The sequence below is a fragment of the Sciurus vulgaris genome (genome assembly GCF_902686455.1).
Source record: "Sciurus vulgaris genome assembly, chromosome: 15".
In the NCBI taxonomy this organism is placed as follows: domain Eukaryota; kingdom Metazoa; phylum Chordata; class Mammalia; order Rodentia; family Sciuridae; genus Sciurus; species Sciurus vulgaris.
In genome coordinates this window covers 67,820,586-67,840,391 of record NC_136476.1, presented here as the reverse complement: position 1 = coordinate 67,840,391, position 19,806 = coordinate 67,820,586, and the positions used below count along the sequence as shown (strand labels likewise).

At 36.7% G+C, this 19,806-nt stretch overlaps 1 protein-coding gene across 7 annotated transcripts in view; it reads left to right on the top strand.

The window, feature by feature from the left end:
• LPAR1 (lysophosphatidic acid receptor 1) overlaps positions 1-19,291 on the top strand; it is a 140,067-nt gene extending 120,776 nt beyond the window's left edge. For all 7 annotated transcript variants that reach the window (XM_079112622.1, XM_079112624.1, XM_079112621.1 and 4 more), the window contains one exon: positions 16,859-19,291. In XM_079112622.1, coding sequence (XP_078968748.1) covers positions 16,859-17,160 — 302 coding nt within the window. In that variant the 3' untranslated portion in view covers positions 17,161-19,291. The remainder of the gene's footprint in view (positions 1-16,858) is intronic.
• The last annotated feature ends 515 nt before the right edge of the window (positions 19,292-19,806 follow it).

Below are 19,806 nucleotides of genomic sequence, written 5' to 3'. Positions count from 1 at the left end.
TATACGCTTATTTTTTTACTTTCTCTTCATCAACTTGATGTGTTAGGCATAGCTTTGTAAAACACAGAGATTCATGCCCACAGCCATTTTTCTCTTCCCTTCATAATAAAACTGCTTCAAATTTATCTTTATGTGCTGCATCTCCTTTCTTCCCCATTTTCTCCTGAACCTGCTCCCATCAGGCTTCTATTCTCAAAGCTCCGTTGAACTGTCATCAGGGACCTTGCCACTAAATGCATTTCCCAATTGTTCTCAGGTACCCTAGACTTTTCTTCTCCCCAAAGTCCAATTAGAAAGTCAAATTAGATCTACTGTCAGAATACATTTAGTGATTCCACTTCCCTGTGTTCAAAGCCACCATCATCTTGAGTGAATTTCTTCTCGCACCTCCAACTACTCCCTTTATATCTGCCCCTGCTTTCTTATAATTTCTACATGAATCTTCCCTCTAAAAGGCATTATACTTATTTTGTTAGTTGTCTTTCTCATCTCTCCCTGAACATAAATTCATGAAAGCAGAGATTTTTTTTTCTCTGATTCATTGCTGTATCCCTCGTACCTAGAACAATACGTGACGTATATTAGACTCTCATATATTTGGATGAATTTTAAAAAATGAAAGTTTAGCCCAATATAGCCTTAAGGCCAGTAATCCAGCTCCTGACAGTTACCAAGAATCAATTGCTCCTAAAACCGTTTATATCAGCTTATCATAATTATATAACCTGTTAAGTATTGTATTATCTAGCACAAATGAGTTCAAAACAGAAAATGTTATTTCTGTGAATGCTTTATTAATATTCAAGTTACAAAAAAAGTTGCTTTAAAATAGCTGGAGAAAAGAGCTACTAGAGTTTAGAGAAACCATAAAAAATTCAACAAGGCTTTTGCACTCAAATTGCTTTACAAAAATTTTAAGTGCTGACTCCGTGTTGAAGAAGGCAAAGTGGAAGTGGTATGTGATGCTTAACTGGTGGGACTTTTGCTTAGAAGATGACACAGAACCTCAGGCAAGAGACCCATGTTCAAATAAAAAGCCTTGGCTCTCCATCAAAGGGTTGGCAGATGAATACGAATTTATTTGTTAAGCCAAATGACATGTTTCATGTATCATTTTTATGATTTCTTGTTCAAAACATTTCTAAAATGAATTGACTAATACCCTCAATCGGGGCTTATAAAAGGACATCTGTGTGTGCATACTTTTTTGTTATTGTTGCTCTTGTCAAAGCATAATTAGTAGCTTAACTATACTTTTTGTAAATACATCAATTTTTTTTTTACTTAATTATCTATCTTGTGGATCATTTGGTATCAGAAAAGACAAAATATCTTAACCTTTAGTAGTTGAGTATGATTCTACTTTATGGGTTCAGTGTAGTTTATTTTACTTCTTTATGGTTGTCTAAGTCATTTCTGATTTTTTTGAATAAACAATATTTTAAAGACTTCTTTGCACATTCACACAGTTGCATGTGTGAATACATCTATAGGATAAATTCCCAGAAATTGTTGCTATCTATTTTGATGGCTTTAGATAGATGAATTGACTTTTGCTTAGGATTTATGTGCTCCTAATAATTTGTTTATATATTTAGACGTGTTTTTGTTAGTTTTGATCCACCAATGTTTGAATCCACAGTTGTAGTTAAAATCACTGAAATTCATGGAAAAAACTGTTTATGACTGTGGATCTGAAATTCTCTAGCATAAAAATCCACTTCTCAATTGAATAATTATTTTTATAACCTTTCTTAAGGTTCCCTTTAAAAACTATTTCATAAAAAGTTTCTGATAATGGGAGATATTGTAGGCAGACAGCTATCATATTATAGCTGAACCAACTGCACCTCCCTCCTGCTGGCCAAGAATCTGAACTTTGTGAAGCTCAGTCCAGGACATTTGGCAACCATAGGAGACATAACTGATTTCAAAAACAAAGATCACATTTACAATTTCTGTCATTGTTCTTTTCATGTCTTTTGAACATCAGGAAAACTATATATACTAAATGTATTTAGGTTGCAAAAATATTTCACAGAATTTTCTGAATTTGTTTTTGGTTTAGAGGATTTGTTTTTACCATTTTGATAGTAAGAAAACGAAGTGCAAGTAAAATTTCCATTACATTTCTTCATCCTTAACGTTTGTCTTCTGAGTAATACATATCTTGTTGATCCATGCCAATGAATTGTGAAGAATAAAATCCACAGGATTTTGTCATCCTCTACATTCAATGAGCATGTTCAGTCAGATTTCAGTACTTGTTTATACTTATGTCATTTTGAAAGAATCTTAATTTACAGCTGAAAAATTAAATATGTTGCAAAACCAATTATAAACTTCCTATTAATGTTGAACTTTTGCTAGGGAAAGATTCTAGGGGGAATTTCATTTATCCTTTAAAGGAATAAATATTATGCAAATCACCTTGGTAACAGCTGGACCACAGTCATGCAATAAGTTTAGTATCATTTTCTAAGTTAGATGTTGTTGGTCTGGAGTTGACACAATTGATTTTCTGTGAGACGTAAGATTTATTATTTTTAAAATGAGGGCAAAGGAGAATTTGCTTTTTAAAAAAGTAGTAGTCTTTCACTAAATTTGGGAATCAAAATAGATTTAACTATTTTGAGAATGGTGAATTATTTTGTATACAAAGAATATATATAGTATCATCTTTTTGAGTTGGGTCTCATACCAAGTGCATGTGAAAGAAAAATCTCATCATGTTTTTTAAAATACTGAAACAAGGGGATTGTTTCCATTGTACATTTATGCATGCATGTTATGTGTACAGTGAATTTATGTGTGGGTATATGTACATATATATACATTCTATAGATATATATGTCATGTCATTATATTATATATATGGTTTTACAAGTTTAAAATATATCTGTCATTTGAAAATAGGAAGGGCTTACAAGAAAATCCTTTGGCAGGCCTTGGAGTAGCATTACTTTTTTATTTTTCATGGGTTATATTATTCAGGTGAGTCAGTATTAACCTCAACTCTTTTACCTCAAGACAGCTGAGTAGAAATCAGAGGATATGTACAGGGAAGAAGGGGAGAGTCAGCAACCCATCTTAGCTTGGTTTGGACTGCTGTACATATTGGTTTTATTGAAAGCAAATTAAAACATTTCCTGTTTTGTATGTTTATAGAGACCTGGGGGTCACATTCTACTACTGAGAGTTAGCTACTACTGGAAGTGGTGTGTTTGTGCTTGAATGAATGTACAATTTGGTGCCTGTTGGAGCTAATTAGATGGTCATGCTGCTGCTGATTATTTTTTGTTGTTGTTGTTGTTTTTTGGTTTTTTTTTGTTTTGTTTTTTGCGGTGCTGGGGTTAGAACCCAGGGCCTTGTGCTTGCAAGGCAAGCATTCTACCAAATGAGCTATCTCCCCAACCCGCATTTTCATGACACTGGTTTCTCTATTTATACATAAGACTTTCAGAGGGTATGATTGTCTAACAGGACATTTGCCTACTTAGATGGCATCACTGAATGTTTTAGATATAGGAAAAACTGGCTTTGATGGCAATTTATTATGCTGTCTTTCCAAATTAAGGGGATTTTCCTGTTTAGAAAAATTTTCTGAAAAATGGACAGATAGTCCCTGAAGCGTGGAGGCCTCCAGTACATTTGAAAATAAAACAGCATCTTACAGGGAAAGAATGATAGTTTAGGAACCACAAAATAAATTCAAACAAGTTCTAACTAATGACTTCACAGATTCAGCAAGGTGTCGTACTGACAAAATTAGGATGCATTTCTGTATTAAACCACCACTTAGAGAATAAGAAAATGTTCCTGAAAATCAGGAAATCTGATTATTTGCCTTTATTTACCCATCACTAATATATAGACAAAAAGCATTCCCCAATAGCAAAATGGATTAAAAACCAAATGGTTACAGATCAAACATTTTATATATAAAACAGGCCCAAGATTGCTCCCAGAATACCAAGTTAAAACCAAAGAGTTGAAAATCCAAATGAAAAATTAAGAGACTTTAAGGATCAAATTTTCAATACATGTTCTAAAATATACAATATCCATGTAAGAAGTCCCAAAGGAAATAAAAAGAAAGAAGAAAAAATTGCCCAAAAAAATAGGGAAGAGTTCTTTAATTTAAAGAACATGAGACTTTACTTAAAATTTCCCATCAAGGGCCAAGAAAGAATTTTGAATAATGATAATACAACAAAATAGATATATCCTAGTGACATTGGTGATCTCCCAAAATAAAAGGAAAAAAAAAAAAATAAGGGTTTCAAGTATGAGGGAGGGATTAAAAAATGTATTAATGACCTAGATAGTTAGCTGGCCAAATGTGTGCTTTTATTTTTCCTTTTGCTTTTTTAAAAAATTCTTTCAACGAATATTTATAAAAAGCTTAACTGTATTCCAAAAAATTTCTTAGGCACTGTAGACAAAGTGGTGAGCAAAAAGTCTGATGAGGGAGAAAAGTGGTCATCAGTAATCATATCATAAATAAAAATAAAGGTCAGCAGTGATAACTTCTGTTATGGAGCATTATTTAGTCTGATGGCACATAGGGAGGCAGTTTTTGACTTGATTGGGAAAGGTATCCCAGAATTACCAACAAGGAAAGTGTGAGCAGGAATTAGATTAGTGGTGGGGAGGTGACACTCCAGGAAGAGAGGAAAAACCCATACAATGGCTTATGCTGGAGGAACTGTAACAAACTAAAAGGAACCAAAAAGCTAGTATATCCAGAAAGCAGGAGATTAAGATGAAGATTGGAGAGTAAAAGAGGGCTATATTATGCAAGGCCTTTACACAAAAGGAACCCAGGCTGTCCAACTTGCCATCAGTACTAAATGCTGGAAGACAGTGTTCTGAGAGAAGATGGCTTTGAGCTTATGTCAACCTTCTAGACAGGATGCTCATGGATACTCTGGGAAATGAGGGAACCGCTTCCCCTCAAAAAAGAGAAAGATAGAGGTTGCAAGAAACAACATTCCACCTAGATAGGCAAAGAGGAGCAATTCCTAAAGAAACTGAGTGGCCAGCTTAGAAATAATTGATTCTATTGGTGATCAGAGAACTTCAAGAAATACCATTATGGAGAAATTTCATAATTCAAAACTTGGAAGTACATATTTGGCACTCTTCTGCTGAAATAATATATAAGAGAAAGAGAAATGGAGAAGAAAAAGCAATTAGAAGTTAAAGGGATCAGTCAATAAATGGGCTAAGGAACTGAACAGACTCTTCACAGAAGAAGAAATACAGTCGAACAACAAATATATGAAAAATTGTTCAACATCTCTAACAATTAGAGAAATGCAAATCAAAACTACCCTAAGATTGCATCTCACTCCAATCAGAATGGCAATTATCAAGAATCCAAGCAACAATAAATGTTGTCAAGGATGTGGAGAAAAAGGTACACTTATACTTGGCTAATGGGAATGTGAATTGGTGCCACCATTATGGAAAGCAGCATGGAGATTTCTCAGAAAACTTGGAATGTTCCCACCATTTGACCCAGCTATCCCACTTCTGGGTTTATACTCAAAGGACTTAAAATCAGCATACTATCGTACCGCAGCCACATCAATGTTTATAGCAGTTCAACTCACAATAGCTAAACTATGGAACCAAACTAGATGCCCTTCAACAGACGAATGGATAAAGAAAATATGGTATCTATACAATGGAATATTACTCAGCTTTAAAGAAGAATTAAATTATGGCATTTGCTGGTAAATACAGTTGGAGAATATTGTGCTAAGCAAAATAAGCCAAATCCAAAAAACCAAAGACCAAATGTTTTCTCTGATATGCAGATGCTAATTCACAATAAGGGCGAGGGGCACTAGAGATGAATAGGGTTTCTTTAGGTTAGGTAGAAGGGAGGGAAGGGATATGCGGGTAGGAAGGACAATTGAGTGAACGAACATTATTACCTCATGTACATAAATGAGTGCATGACTGATATGATCCTGCAACATGTATAATCAGAAAAATGAGAAATTATACTCCATTTACATATGATTTATCAAAATGTATAAGTACTGCCATATATAACTAAAACAAATAAAAGTTTATAAAAAAATAAAATGTAAAAAAAGTTCAAGGGTAAACAAAAAGCTGTTCAAAAGTCAAGCACTTTTACTGTAATCTGAGAATCTCTGTGCTTTAATAAGGGAATGAAGTGCAGCACATTTATGATACCTAGGGGCTTGCTTGGGCCACTTCTTGACATCCTATTTTATGTGCATGTGCATGTGCATGTGTGCTATTTTGCATGTTTGTGTCTTTTTTTTTTCCTGCCTTTTGATACATTTTCCTATTTTGTTCTTCTTTTCTTATTTTTCTTTTTCTGTAGCAGTTTGAGTTGTACATCAAATATCTTTTTTTTAATGTCATACTAATGAAAGCATACTTTTAAAAATTCAAGGTGTAATCAGTATCTACAGTGGTCTCCAAATAAGACCAGACTTTTAACATGCTTCCTACTCTTCTACCTGCTCTCTTATTTTAAAAATAAAGAATCAGTATGAATTCTAGCTTCATATTACATTTTCTCATATTTCTTCATATTACATTTGTCAATAGCTGAATATGAAATATTCAAACAAAAAATATGCAGCAGTATAACAAATATCTAATTATAGAACACTAAAATCAAACACATGCCAACATTTCACTTGTTTTTATTTGCTCTTTAAAAACAGTAGTCCACTCCCTTCTTCTTTTTTCAGAGTTTGCTTATCACATATTTGCACTTTTATCACGTGTTAGCTTTCCGTTACTGCAACAAATAACTTGGAATAAAAAACTTGAAAGGAGGAAATGTTTATTTTGGCTCCTGGTTTCAAAGTTTCCAATCTGTGGTCACTTGACTCCATGCCTTTGGGCCTGTGGTGGCATATTACGGTGGGGAGCATGCGGTGGAACAAGACGCTCACTCGTGGCAGCTAGCGAGCAACAGGAAAGAGATGAGGCAGGGTGCAATAATCCCAAGTGGGGCCACACCTCCAGTGACCTGATTTCCTCCCACCAGGCCCCCGTTCCTTTTAAAGGTCCCACTACCTCCCAATACACCACAGGCTGGGGACCAAGCCTTTACCAAATGGGCCGTGAGGGACATTCCAAATCCAAAGTGAAACACCCATGTATCTATGCAGCCATAAGGAAACCTCATACTTGAAAAAAAGATTTACCATTACAGGCTGAAAGTGCTTGATCTTCAAAATGATGCAGAGACCTTTCTACCATTCTAAAATTTAGTGTCAGAGTTGAGAAGCATGACTCCATTGTGATTCTTCTTCCTATGTAGGTAATTTATTATCTGCCCTGCTCCTACTCACTGAAGCTTGTAGGATTTTCTCTTTATACTTAAACTTTGGAATTTTCAGGAAAATGTATAAGCATATATTTGTTTTCCCTGCTCAGCATTTATTAAGTTTCATCAATCTGAGTGTTCAGGTTAAGAAATGTTTCTTCTTCTTAAAAAAAATTTTTTTTAGTTGTAGGTGAACACAATACCTTTATTTTATTTATTTTTATGTGGTACCTCACATGTGCTAGGCAAGCACTCTACCCCTGAGCCCCAACCCCAACCTGAAATGTTTCTTCATTTATTTCTTTATCCTTCCTCCTGTCTTTCTGTCCTTTCCTCATGGAATTTATGTGAAGATAGTAGTGCGCACCATTCAGGATTGTTGATGCAGTGGAAAGCATTGTGTCTAGGACACTGGCATATGTGTAGAATATGTGTGGAGAGGTGCATATTGCACATACACAGGTAAATGTGAAATAGTTGACAAATTGTTGGGAAAATGAGCTATTTGCAATATTAGCTAGATTTAGCTATTCCGCAATGGACACCTTATCAAAACATCATGGTAGCTGGGCACAGTGGCACATACCTGTAATCACAGCAGCTTGGGAGGCTGAGGCAGAGAATCACAAGTTCGATGCCAACCTCAGCAACTTAGCGAGGCCCTAAGTGACTTAGTGAGACCCTGCCTCAAAATAAAAAATAAAAAGGACTAGGAATGTGGCTCAGTGGTGAAGCGCCCCTGGGTTCAATCCCTGGTACCAAAAACAAAAGAAAAAGCATCATGTTTTAAAGCATAAATGTGTACAATTTTTATTAGTCAATTTAAAAAGTACACTAAAAATAAGTTAATAAATTATTCACCAAAATAAATTCCCAGAGAGTCAAAGAGTTAAAATTAAGACATGAAATTATTAACAACTAGAAGCACATATGGATAAATATATTTTTTGGCACAAACACAAATTTAAACAAACACAAATTTAAAAAAGACTAAAGTAATTACTAACTTGATTAATCTAAAAACCATAAAATGTTTTAAAAATATGAGAAAATATGCTCAATTATGGTAATCAATAAAAGTTTATTCATCTTAAACATAAAGGAATTAATAGAGCATTAGTAAAAGCACTAACATTCAAGTTCAAAGATGGGCAAAGCACCTGAGCAGCTCACAAAAATACAAATTCAAAGGCCAGGAAACATGAAGAAAATACTTGATCTCATTACTATTCAATTAATATGTTGTGGGATTTGGGGGATTTTTTTTCCCTCTCAGATTGATGAAGATATTTTGTAAAAAACCACTGTGGTCAGGTCAACATCCTCAAAGGTTGCATCAATCATTCAAATATGCTGCTTTCAGGGACCTAGATCTGAATAACCATTCTGAAGGGCAGTTTTACCAAATTTACAATAGCCAAAAAATGTTTACACATATTACCCAATAAAACTTCTTCTTGGAATCTTTGCTTAAAGTAAGAAGATATAGTTAAATATTTCATGTATAAAAATAGACACTCAAAACTTAACAGGAAAATGGAAGTGTTCTTAACTTCTATCCATACAGTTATGGTATTTATATGCAGCCAGGAGAATTCATGTTTGGAAATACTATTTAATAATATAAAAATGTCTGCAATGTAATATTCATGGTAAGATTATTATATAAAACTGTTTAAGTAGTATGATTACAATTTCATAAATGGAGAGAAAGGATATGTGTCTTAAATTTATATGAAGTACACACAAATGTTAGTATAGAGTTAAGGTGAGAATATGAATTTAATTTTTCAACTTTTCTATATTATTTTCATATGCAACCAGAGAAAAGGCACAATTTTTAGAATTCAAAGAAGCAACATCTGAAAAGTACAAGATCATATACTAAAGTTCAGTTCTCTAGATAGAAAGATTATAAATGACTTTTAAAATTTTCTCATGTTTTTTCTCTATTTTCAAAATCACCTAAAAGAGAAAAAATAGACATCAGGATGCAAAGAAGTCATTAGTTTCACATATCTGTCACTACAAGTAAAGGAACAAATGTACAATGTTGGGAATAAAAATTAGATCAATGAGAATTATCCCTATCTTGCTTTCATAAATTAGAAGTGTTCCCTTGAGCTAAGTAAACAGTATTACAAATTATGAGACATAAATACATAAAAACAACTCACCAATTTGAAGTTCCTGTGCCAAAACTGCACCTATGACTTGGGATAAACGTGAATATTCAAGTTTAATATTGCAGTCGACACTGATTATGATGATGAATAGTTAGGAACTGAACTTATATTTTAAGAAATTAGAAGACCTTATGTGCTGGAGGATATATTCTCTCCCCACCCTCTCTGATAGCTATAGTATGAATGTGAGACTTAAACATGGCCAGATACCTGCATGGAACTTGGGATCTTGAGGGATTAACACAAAGGTGAGTTGTGTGAATTAGGGATTTTCCCAGACAGCTACTATAGAATCTAGGTCTGGTGCAGACTATCTAGAAACATGAGAGTCTGGATTAGAGACATGTTTCTTGGGGGCAGCATCATCCTCTTGACCCATTCTTGTAGCAGAAACATGACTGGGCCAGGTTTCCCTTGGTTCCTGACTCATCCTAGTGTTCTGGTACTAAGTGGGTTCCATAGACAATTTGACACCTGTCAATATTAATCACAATAGGTTCATTTATGCTGTAGTAACAAAGTCAGGTGTTAAAAAAAAAGTCTGCCCCTGGTGCCCCTTTGAATGCCCTGTAGCATTCATTCAAAGACCTGCACACTGTAGATAACGTTTATTTTCCAATTAGAGTGCAGTGTTGTGTCCACTACTCACTCTTCCTTGTTTTGGATGTCTCTTTTAGTCAGTAGGCTGTGACTTGCTCATTATTCAGCAGAAGGCATATTGAGTGCCGGCTTTATACCAGGCACTGTTCTAGATGCCAGAGACACAGACATGGGTGTTCCTTCTTCCATGAAGCTTATATTCTTGTTGCATGCAAACCAATAAACAAGATAATTTGGAGTACAGATAAGGAATATGAAGACAGTAAAATGAGATAATGTGCTGGTAGTGATGGTGTGCTGCTACGTTAGCTAGGGTAGCCAAGGGTGACCTTTTGGAAGAAGTGACATTCAGTGATAGGTAAACACAAATAACTACAGAAGCATATTCCCAGCAGAACTGGTAAACACAGAGCTCCTTAGTCACAAATGAGCTTAGATGGTGTGCCTAGAACCTGGTAAATGAGTGAGTTTCCCTGCCCCCAAATCCTGTTTACTAAAACCCGGAGAGAGGCTGGGAAAAGGCTGTCCACGCCTTGCATACCAGGCCTGAGTGTACATTGATGATGGCAACCTAAAGGGCCAAGGTGCTTCCCGTTACCATGCTCAGTCAGCAGGACTGTCCAACCGCCCAGAGAGCAGAGGCGAACTCCATGACAGAGGCCTTGTAGACACTAAGGAACATCAGCAGGACAGCCAGCTGGAAGGTGTGTTGTCATCCAGACCTGGGCAGATGTGACAGTGTAATGAACCAGACTGATGATGGAGTCAATGTCATCTGGATGTATTTTCTGTCAACCTCAATACCCTGGGCTCTGATCCTGAGGGGGTACAGGTTGGCAGTGGCCCAGCCCAGGGCAGCCACTCTTTTACTCCCCTTGCCAGCATTCTGGGACATGACAAGGTGTAGACCTCTCAGGTCTGCCACATCCACTCTGACCTTCATAAACACGTCAGTGAAGTCATAGGTCCCACCGCTGAGTGGACCAGTCACGTGTAAGGCATTATGGACCAGCATAAAGATTTTAAATGGGAAGATTTTGGAGGATTTAAAGTAGGAAAGTGACATAATGTGAGTTGAGTTATGCTTTTGAAAGAACATTCTGGCTATTATGTACAAGCTGACTTCAGGGAAGAACATGGAGGAAGAATTGATTAGAAGCCTGTTACAACAGGCAGATGAAAGGTACTGCTCACTTGACTTGGATAGCTGCAGTAGAGAAGTAGTTTCTGCTGGCTGTTCAACACAGAATATTCTTCTTTAAGATATGACACTAGCACAAAGGTCACCTCAATGTGCACTTTCCTATGCACCATTGCAGGAGATCGAGAGTCTGTTGTAGGAACAGAAAATATGCACACGAGATACTCGCTGCTTGATGTTAAGGAGAGTAGGTAGTTCCTGCACAAGGTAGCTTTGACATTCTCTTGTGTATAGGAAAGGCACCATTGTGTGGATCAAGACAGTATGATAGGACCAAAACTGACTCCCAGAATGTGAGTATTTAGTCTGCTTTAGAGTTGGGTGTGTGTTAATGCCCTTCTCTGAAAGGTGAATATTGCTCTCTGGAGCAAGCCCTGGAAACACTAGGGCATGTCACACAGTGCATGAGTCATGGAACTTCCCATGTCTGCAGCTTTCACCGTCAGCACCAGGCAGAAGTGGGAGTGCCTGGCACTGAGCAAGATGGAGTAAAATTTTCAAGAAAGAAATAACTTACAGTGGATATATCTCAGTCAAATGAATTCTGTCTTTTCAATGGTCAAGAAAAAAAATATTTTATAATTATCTAGGATATTCTTTCAGAAAAAGCTTTGATCTCCAAAAGCCATCACATGCAGCCTCATTTTAATGACCCTATAGCTGCAAAACTGAGCAATAAGCTCCATATCTATGATCTGTGGGCTAACATAGCTTGGGTTAGGATACATAATGTAAAAGGATTTCATATCTTACCATGTACCTTCATAGCAGAAACAACAACTTACTTAGCTAAAGAGTTGAATTTGATTGGATTTTGGGATACCAATCTACCTACCCTGAGGGAATACACAATTAAGTGGCACCAGTAAAACCAGTTTCTATATTAAAGCATTTATTTTCTCACTTGATCCCCACCATAAACTTCTGAGACAGTTTCTGAAATCCTCATTTCAGAAACAGAGTGGGGCCAAGAAGAGACTAGTGTGGGCTCAGGGCTGGTGTAGATTGATTTACCTTGACTTCTTTTGGATCTGTGGGATGTCTGAATTTTTTATAAAGGCACAATTTTGTTCATCACACTGGAAATGCTTTCTGTTTTCTTTTTTAATTTCCTTATCAAAAAGCTTGGGTTTTTCTCCCACAAGGTCTTCTCTGGTGAGGCCATTTTTCCTCTTTAACTTTGGTTTTTGCTTTCCATATATAAGCAAAGAAGCAAAGTTCAACTAGTTAGGAAAAAAGTCATTCTAGAAAAAAAAGAAGACTAATTGTGAAACCAGATGGTAAGCATTATTCAGCTGATGGGCTGCCGTAGCTCAGTGAAGGTGTGGTAATATGATCTTGGTCTGCAGCTGTGACCTGTTGTTTCAGAACAGCCCCTTTCCTCCCTGGCCTTTGAGGCTACATTCCAGCACCCTTCCCTCCATTTTTGTGGGCACCCAGCCCTCCCAGATTGCTTTGACAGATGTAGAAGAAAGGAATGAAGCTTGTTCAAGGAGGAGCAACCCGTGAGCATGTCTTGAATAGCCTCCTCCCCAGGCTCCTTATAACACTGGCAAATCAGGTGGAATGTTCTGCACACTGGGAGACAATTTGCCCAGCACTCAGACTGCTCTGAGCCCATTATGATGTCCTTACGGTGTCTTTCTTGCGAGTACTCCAGTCTGAAAACACTCCTTTCCTCCTCTAACAAAGCACCAGTCCACACTTTCTCCTGTGCTTTCCTCCCTCAGTGAAAGGTGCCACCGTCCCTCCTTCACCCCACTTGAAAATCTCGAAGTCATCCTGCACTCACCTTTCCCACCATCACATGGGGTCTGCCTCCTGAATGCTCTTCCAGCCTTCCCTACCCATGTTTCCTCATGCCACTGCCCTCATTCAGGCTCTCCTTACTTCCCTTCTAGCCTTTGGAAATATCCAAATCTTTTTTCAGCTTTTCTTGATCATTGTCGTCTTCTGCTCTGTCACTAATGTTGTGTCTTGAATGGTAAGGTCAATAGGGTTAAAACCCCACAGGGGAAGGGTGGGTGAAGGTCATTATTTCTTATAAGCACTGTAGGCTGTTGTTACTTGTGGCTAGGGGTGAGGACCAACACTGGACTGGAAACTTTTCAGATGTCTTAGCCAGATACCAAAAGGCCTTCGTGACCTTGGATATCTCAGCTTCTGCCACTTCTGCTTCCGACTTTATAATAAATGACCATAAACTATTTATACTTCCTCTTACTTTCATACTGTTGCATACCATTTCTTGGTTTTTTGTCATGATCTGTAAGAATTCCTCCCTCAGAAATGTGCTGGAAATAAAACAACCAAAAGCCCCCTTCCTGCTGCATACCATGTTATTTTATTCCTCATTTTGGTAGGTGTTGACTCTTGTACCACTCAATTCTCCTGGGGCTCTGATGCTTTCTTTGCTCCCTCTCTCTCTCATTTCTGGTTTTCCTGCTCACATGCAAGTGCAAGTCCCCGGATCCCCTCATAATCAGGATGATACTGTCTCAGAGCTTTTGGAAATGCCAGGTCTTACTGGTCCAATCATGCTTTGAAGTTCTGCCCTGGGGGAGGTCTTTCTGTGCGCTGTGGTCAACTCACGGTGACAATAGGTAATAGGTACATGTGCAATTTTAGGAGGGCTTTTGCAAGTTGGATCCTCCCTGAGCCCTGTGGAGTAGGCCCGGAGCTATTACTTCACTCCATTATAGAGCTGAAATGGAGGATTTTTTTTTTATATCATCAACATGTTTAACAGATGTATACTTGTGTGTTGATATAGCTCTCAAGTCTTATATTCTGATTTAGTTATGGTTGGCTACTTCTTATTAAAGGGGCTTGGGTGTGATTTGTTTTTAGAAGCTCAGAGGAAAAATCCATAATTTGAGCAAATTTATATCAGAATATTCATTCACTGTGGTTTAAAAGCCTAACCACCTTGTAATATTCCAGTCCCTCTACTCCCCTTGTTTAGTATGTCCTCATCTTTTGGTCAGTTTGATCCTTGACACCTCTGCGAAAGAGAAAGGAAGGAAGAAGAAGGGGAAATTCTGTGCGATTGGTTTTGAATATCGATTTCTGAGGCCTGTACTATATGAGTCACTGGAATTATTTGATTAAGTCTCAAAGATTCAAACACAGTGTGGTTGGGCCTAATCATAATTCTAAAAACAGCCCCTTTCAGTGAGGGAAAAGGGGAGAGGCCTCTGAGTTCCTCAATGAAGTGTCCACACATACTCACTCCTTTTGGTCTATGGTTTTTCCCATTTCCTGTGTCCCATCTAGCAGGGCTCTAAGTCTAATAGGCTAATTTCTAAGGCCATGGCTCTCTTTGGAAAGACCTTGTTCTTCCTGAGTTTTAACATTGAAAGAAATCAGAAACAACAAATGACGATATGTGCATTCTCTCACTTTTGAATGAATTCAAGCAGCTTGAGCAAATATGTGAGAATAAGGAATATTCTCTTCTGTATGGAAGGTCTGGAAGGAGAAAAAGATCATTCTGTTTAAAATATATCTGCATGTTGCTAGTATCTAATCAAGTTCTGGATTTGAGCTCAATTAAAGCTTTGATAAAAGTAAGGAGAAAGGAAACGTGAGAGAATGCTCTTCCATTCATGAGGGGCCTGTGTGTGTTTTTCGTTTCGAACTAAATGAATAATGAGACCATGCATTTTTCCATGTTGGCATTTTCCACCCTGAGAATAATTCCCTTCCTGGCTTCTCAATGAATAATGCATTATTTCTGAAACCCAAGAGGCATTCCTTTGATTTTCCTTTATGTTTAGCTTTCTGAGTGATTTTCAATAAAGGAAATTCAAGGACTTGGAATGAATGCTTGATTAACATTTTTATTGAAGTTCAAGAACTCTTTGGCTATTATCTCCTGATATTTGGAATATTATTTTTTCTCTCTAAGGAAAATCTAAGGTATTGTGTTTATTAGAAAATGAAGCACCTTGGACAGTCTTCAAAGTGAACAGCAGTTTAAAACCAATACACATTTGTGTTGTAGAACAAAGAGCTTGTGGAGGTACTTTTCTCCTTACTTTATTTTCAGTTCCCTGCTGAAAAGATTCAAAAGAGAAAGCTCACATTCAAAACTGGGCTGTTTGGAGACTAAATCTCGTTTGTTTATATTTTGGGAAACTCATAACTTGAGGCTAGTCCAAATCCAAGACTTCAGCCCAAGGAGGCCTGCATCTACCGAGGCCAGCACCATTGAAATCTAAAGATTCAGTTGCACTTCTGGGACCATGCTGTTCCCCATCTGCTCATCAGGCAGCCCGACTGTTCATACGGAGCCTATTAGGTCAGGTGTAATGGGACATGATGGTGTCCACTGGTCACATTGGCTCATGTCTTTTCAATCAAGGATCCCTGGAGATCCTGAGGTAACCTGGTGGTAGATTTTAATGATATTTCTCAGCCTTCATTTTCCCTGTGATCCAAATAAGTGACTTAAGAAACAAAATAAAATGGAATTAAAAATATATTGTATATTTCCATTTCCCTTAAGAGTATAGTAAAATCTCAATTCAGAAAAATTGGGAAAGAGAACAAAGTTGATTAATATTAGAAAATTTGAAACATATAATTTGGTTTAAAGTACTTAATTTTATTAGTTTCAAGAAATGGAAGAATAAGGTAGTATTTTCTAGAACATGGACTCTGAAGCCATCCTCTAAGAGCAGAAAGGTTAGGATTCGTCTCCTGTCTGCCACTTTCCAGTCCTGTGGCCTTGAGCAAGGTATTTAAACTCTTGGGGCTTTAGTTTTTTCTTATGTGCAATGGTGTTTCTTAGTCAAAATATGTTATGTAGGCAGTTGTAACGATTAAGTGAGTTGTTATTTGGAAAGAATATATCAAAGCAAAATGTAAATGATTACTGAATAAAAATAAAATGTACATTCCATGGATTAAAATTACTATTTCTAGCCAGGACTATTCAATTGAACAGGTAATAGCACTATTATTATTGTCATTTTAATATGTACAGGCAGTTATTTTCTTAGCATTTATTTAATTCTTACAACAAGTCTCATGAGGTAAAATATAATCATCTATTTTTCAGATGAGAAAAATGGGGTGAAAAAGTAATTCACCTAAGTTAACTCATTAAAGAGCAAAGCAAGCACTTGAGCCCAGGCAAACTGAAATCAGAAAGTATGCCTTCGCTACACATTAATGGACATTTGTCATTAGTGCTTATCTTTTGCCTGAAAACACCCCATTGCTATTAAAAATCATGTCTTTTTATAAGAGGTGGTGGATCCTGAATATCTCAGTTGCTTATCAAACTTGTGTTTTGCTCAAAATAATCATCATCATTGTCTCATAAATACTCACTTTAGTAGGATATGAATTAATGAAAGTTGATTAAATTTTTTTCTGATTAATTTTTTTCTGATTATTTCAGAAAATAATGTTTTATTGGTAGTAATGATAAATGGTTTCCAATCTCAGTATTTTTATGTCGAACTGAAATCATTTCTTAATATTTTTTCATTCTCTCTGTTTTAATCCTCCCGGTCCCTCACCCTGTCCTCATAGGTGCCTTTATCATCTGCTGGACTCCTGGACTGGTCTTGCTCCTGCTAGATGTGTGTTGTCCACAGTGCGATGTTCTGGCTTATGAGAAATTTTTCCTCCTCCTTGCTGAATTCAACTCTGCCATGAACCCCATCATCTATTCCTACCGGGACAAGGAGATGAGCGCCACCTTCAGACAGATCCTCTGTTGTCAGCGCAGCGAGAACACCAATGGCCCCACAGAGGGCTCAGACCGCTCGGCTTCCTCCCTCAACCACACCATCTTGGCTGGAGTTCACAGCAATGACCACTCTGTGGTTTAGAAAGGAAAGTAAGATGCGAAGCCAGCTGTCTTCTATGGAGAGATGAATGGCCTCCCCCCACCCAGTTGCCAGGGTGAGGTGGGGAGTGAGAGGAAGGAAAGCAACTCTGATACTTAAACACTAACCAATGGCAGTATTTGTTCCTAGACCCCACGAGACTTGATGTATATCGAAAATTAGCTTACATGACAACCCTCATCCTGATCCCCATTCCTTTCGAAGGTAGAAAGTGGAGTTACTGCCGTGGAATTGAGGAATGGAGGCGTGTCCATTCAGACGACACTAACTAGGCTTGAAAGCTTTTCGTGTGGTTTGGTGCAAGTCAGAATAAATTCTGACCAACTGAGTCCATAACTTCATTTACATACAGGCTTCTCTTTTTTATTTTCCAAGATGCATTTCATTTAATAAACACGTTTATGTCTATCAGCATGTTTGTGATGGATAAGACAATAGACTGTTAAACTACCGTAATTTCAATTTTTTCCTATGTAGGAAAATTGTAAATTAGAATTATTTTTTGTTTAGAAAGCATGCATGTAATGTATGTATGCAGTATGCTTTACTTAAAAAGATAAAAGAATACTAATTTTAAATCTTCTAGGAAATAGAAGAACCTAGTTGTCAAAACCAGTATTTGTTTAGGCTATGAAAGAAACAATGTTCTAATCACAATATTACCTTTCTATTACAATGTTGTGAAAAGTATAAAACGGGAAGATCAGTTTATTGCCAAGAGAATATGTACTCCAAAAAGTCATAGAAGTAATTTTGTTTCTGTGTATTTAAAATATTCAAGTACATTCTTATTGCCAGTACATCAGAGGAAATTTTTAATAGTCAACTTTTTTCTGAGTTATAAAATAATACATACTTGTATTGTAGAAAACTTGAAAATTGCAGAAATGTGTAAGAGGAAAAAAATGATTACCAATTATATCACAATCCAGAAGTAACATTATTTAACAGTTCTCCCAATATAAGTATATTATATACTTTTTTATGTAATTGGGACCATACTGTAAACAGTTTTAAAACTAGCTTTTTAAATTGCAGAATTGCCACATGTTACTATGGCATTAAAAATATTAACAAAAATATAATTTTAGTGGCTATATAATATTCCATTTAATGGATGCAACTCAGTTCATTTAACCAATTCCATATTGTTGACTATTTAGGTTATTTCTAATTTTCACTATAATAAAGTGGCAAAAAATTGTGTACATAAAACTTTGTCCATATAATTGATTATTTACTTGGGACCTATTCCTATGAAGGATTTTTTAAAAAATGTGAAATATCTTCTTATGCTTTTACCTTTTATAAAAAGGGATTTCCTGCTTTTGTACCACCTGGGTAGCAATTGTGAGGAAAGCCAGTTCAATTACCTTGTACAAAAGAAATGCAGTGGTTACTTTAGTTGAGAGTGACTTCTATTAATATTATGAGATGGATTAGAAAGTTACAATAATTAAGATACCCTAATATACCTATCAATTCCAAAGATTGCTGAGGAACCAGTTTTTCCTCTTTTGGTGGCCAAAACTGCAATGTAGAATTAAAGAAAATGCAAAGAAATCAAATGTGCTGAGTGAATAAAGGATTGGTGTGTTGCATAGCTTGGGCCCTTCTGTCTATAGCAAAGGGATTGAGTATGAACGTATGTGACTTAGCTACTGTGTATTCTCCAGGATTCACCTGCCGCCATCCTAGGTGATACCTGTTTAATACATTCTCAAGGTCAAGAAGGGATTGCATCAGTTTGGTGTAACAAGTGAGAGGAAGTAACATGATCTTCAAGCAGGTACGGGGAAGTCAGGAGGACGTCTAAGAGGAAGAACTCTCAAAGAAGACTGACTGTGTAGGAAGGAGGGAGTCTGCGTGGTCAGCACGTGAGAAGGTAGACTTGTAAAGTGCCCATGGTGGAAAGAATGTGGGGAACCAGTCAACAGAAAGGTGTCCTCGCACATACTTTATCCGAAATACAGAACATCTTATACTGAAAGGAAAAGAAACGGACTTGGACTTTTACTGATGTGCCTTTTTTTATGGAGGAGATATGGACTATTTGAAATTAAAAGCATACTAATTGGACCCTAATAAATCATTCTCAATCAGTGTTTGGTCACTTGTGGCTCTGATCAGTGCTATTTGTCTTATTTGAGTTTTCTCGCTTGCGTAGCGTGGTGTCTTCCCTCTGTGAGCTCCTTTATGTCCCAGCTACGAGGGCTAAAGACTGAGGGGAAGCCAGCGTCTCCCATGCCCTCTTCCCCACCAGAATTGCTTTTTTCAATCTGAGACAATATCAGTTGTCTTTCCAGTGCCTAAGATTGTGGTTTATGCTCCATGAAAGGAAAGACAATGTGTTAGGACAATACTTTACATCAATAAGATAATTGGGGGAGTTTTAAAAAATATAAAACTCTGGTTTTATAGAAATTTTGACAACTTTATAAAATAAAAATGTTTTACTCCTATCAGAGTTTATAAAGTCAGTGGTCTTTCTGCTCAAGGATTTAATGACTAATGACAAAAGTGATATATCTCTACCAATGATACATCATTATAATCTTATCAGTGTATCACTAAGGTATTAGAAAAGATAAAATATCTATAATGTTCCAATAAGTTATTTGGAAGAGA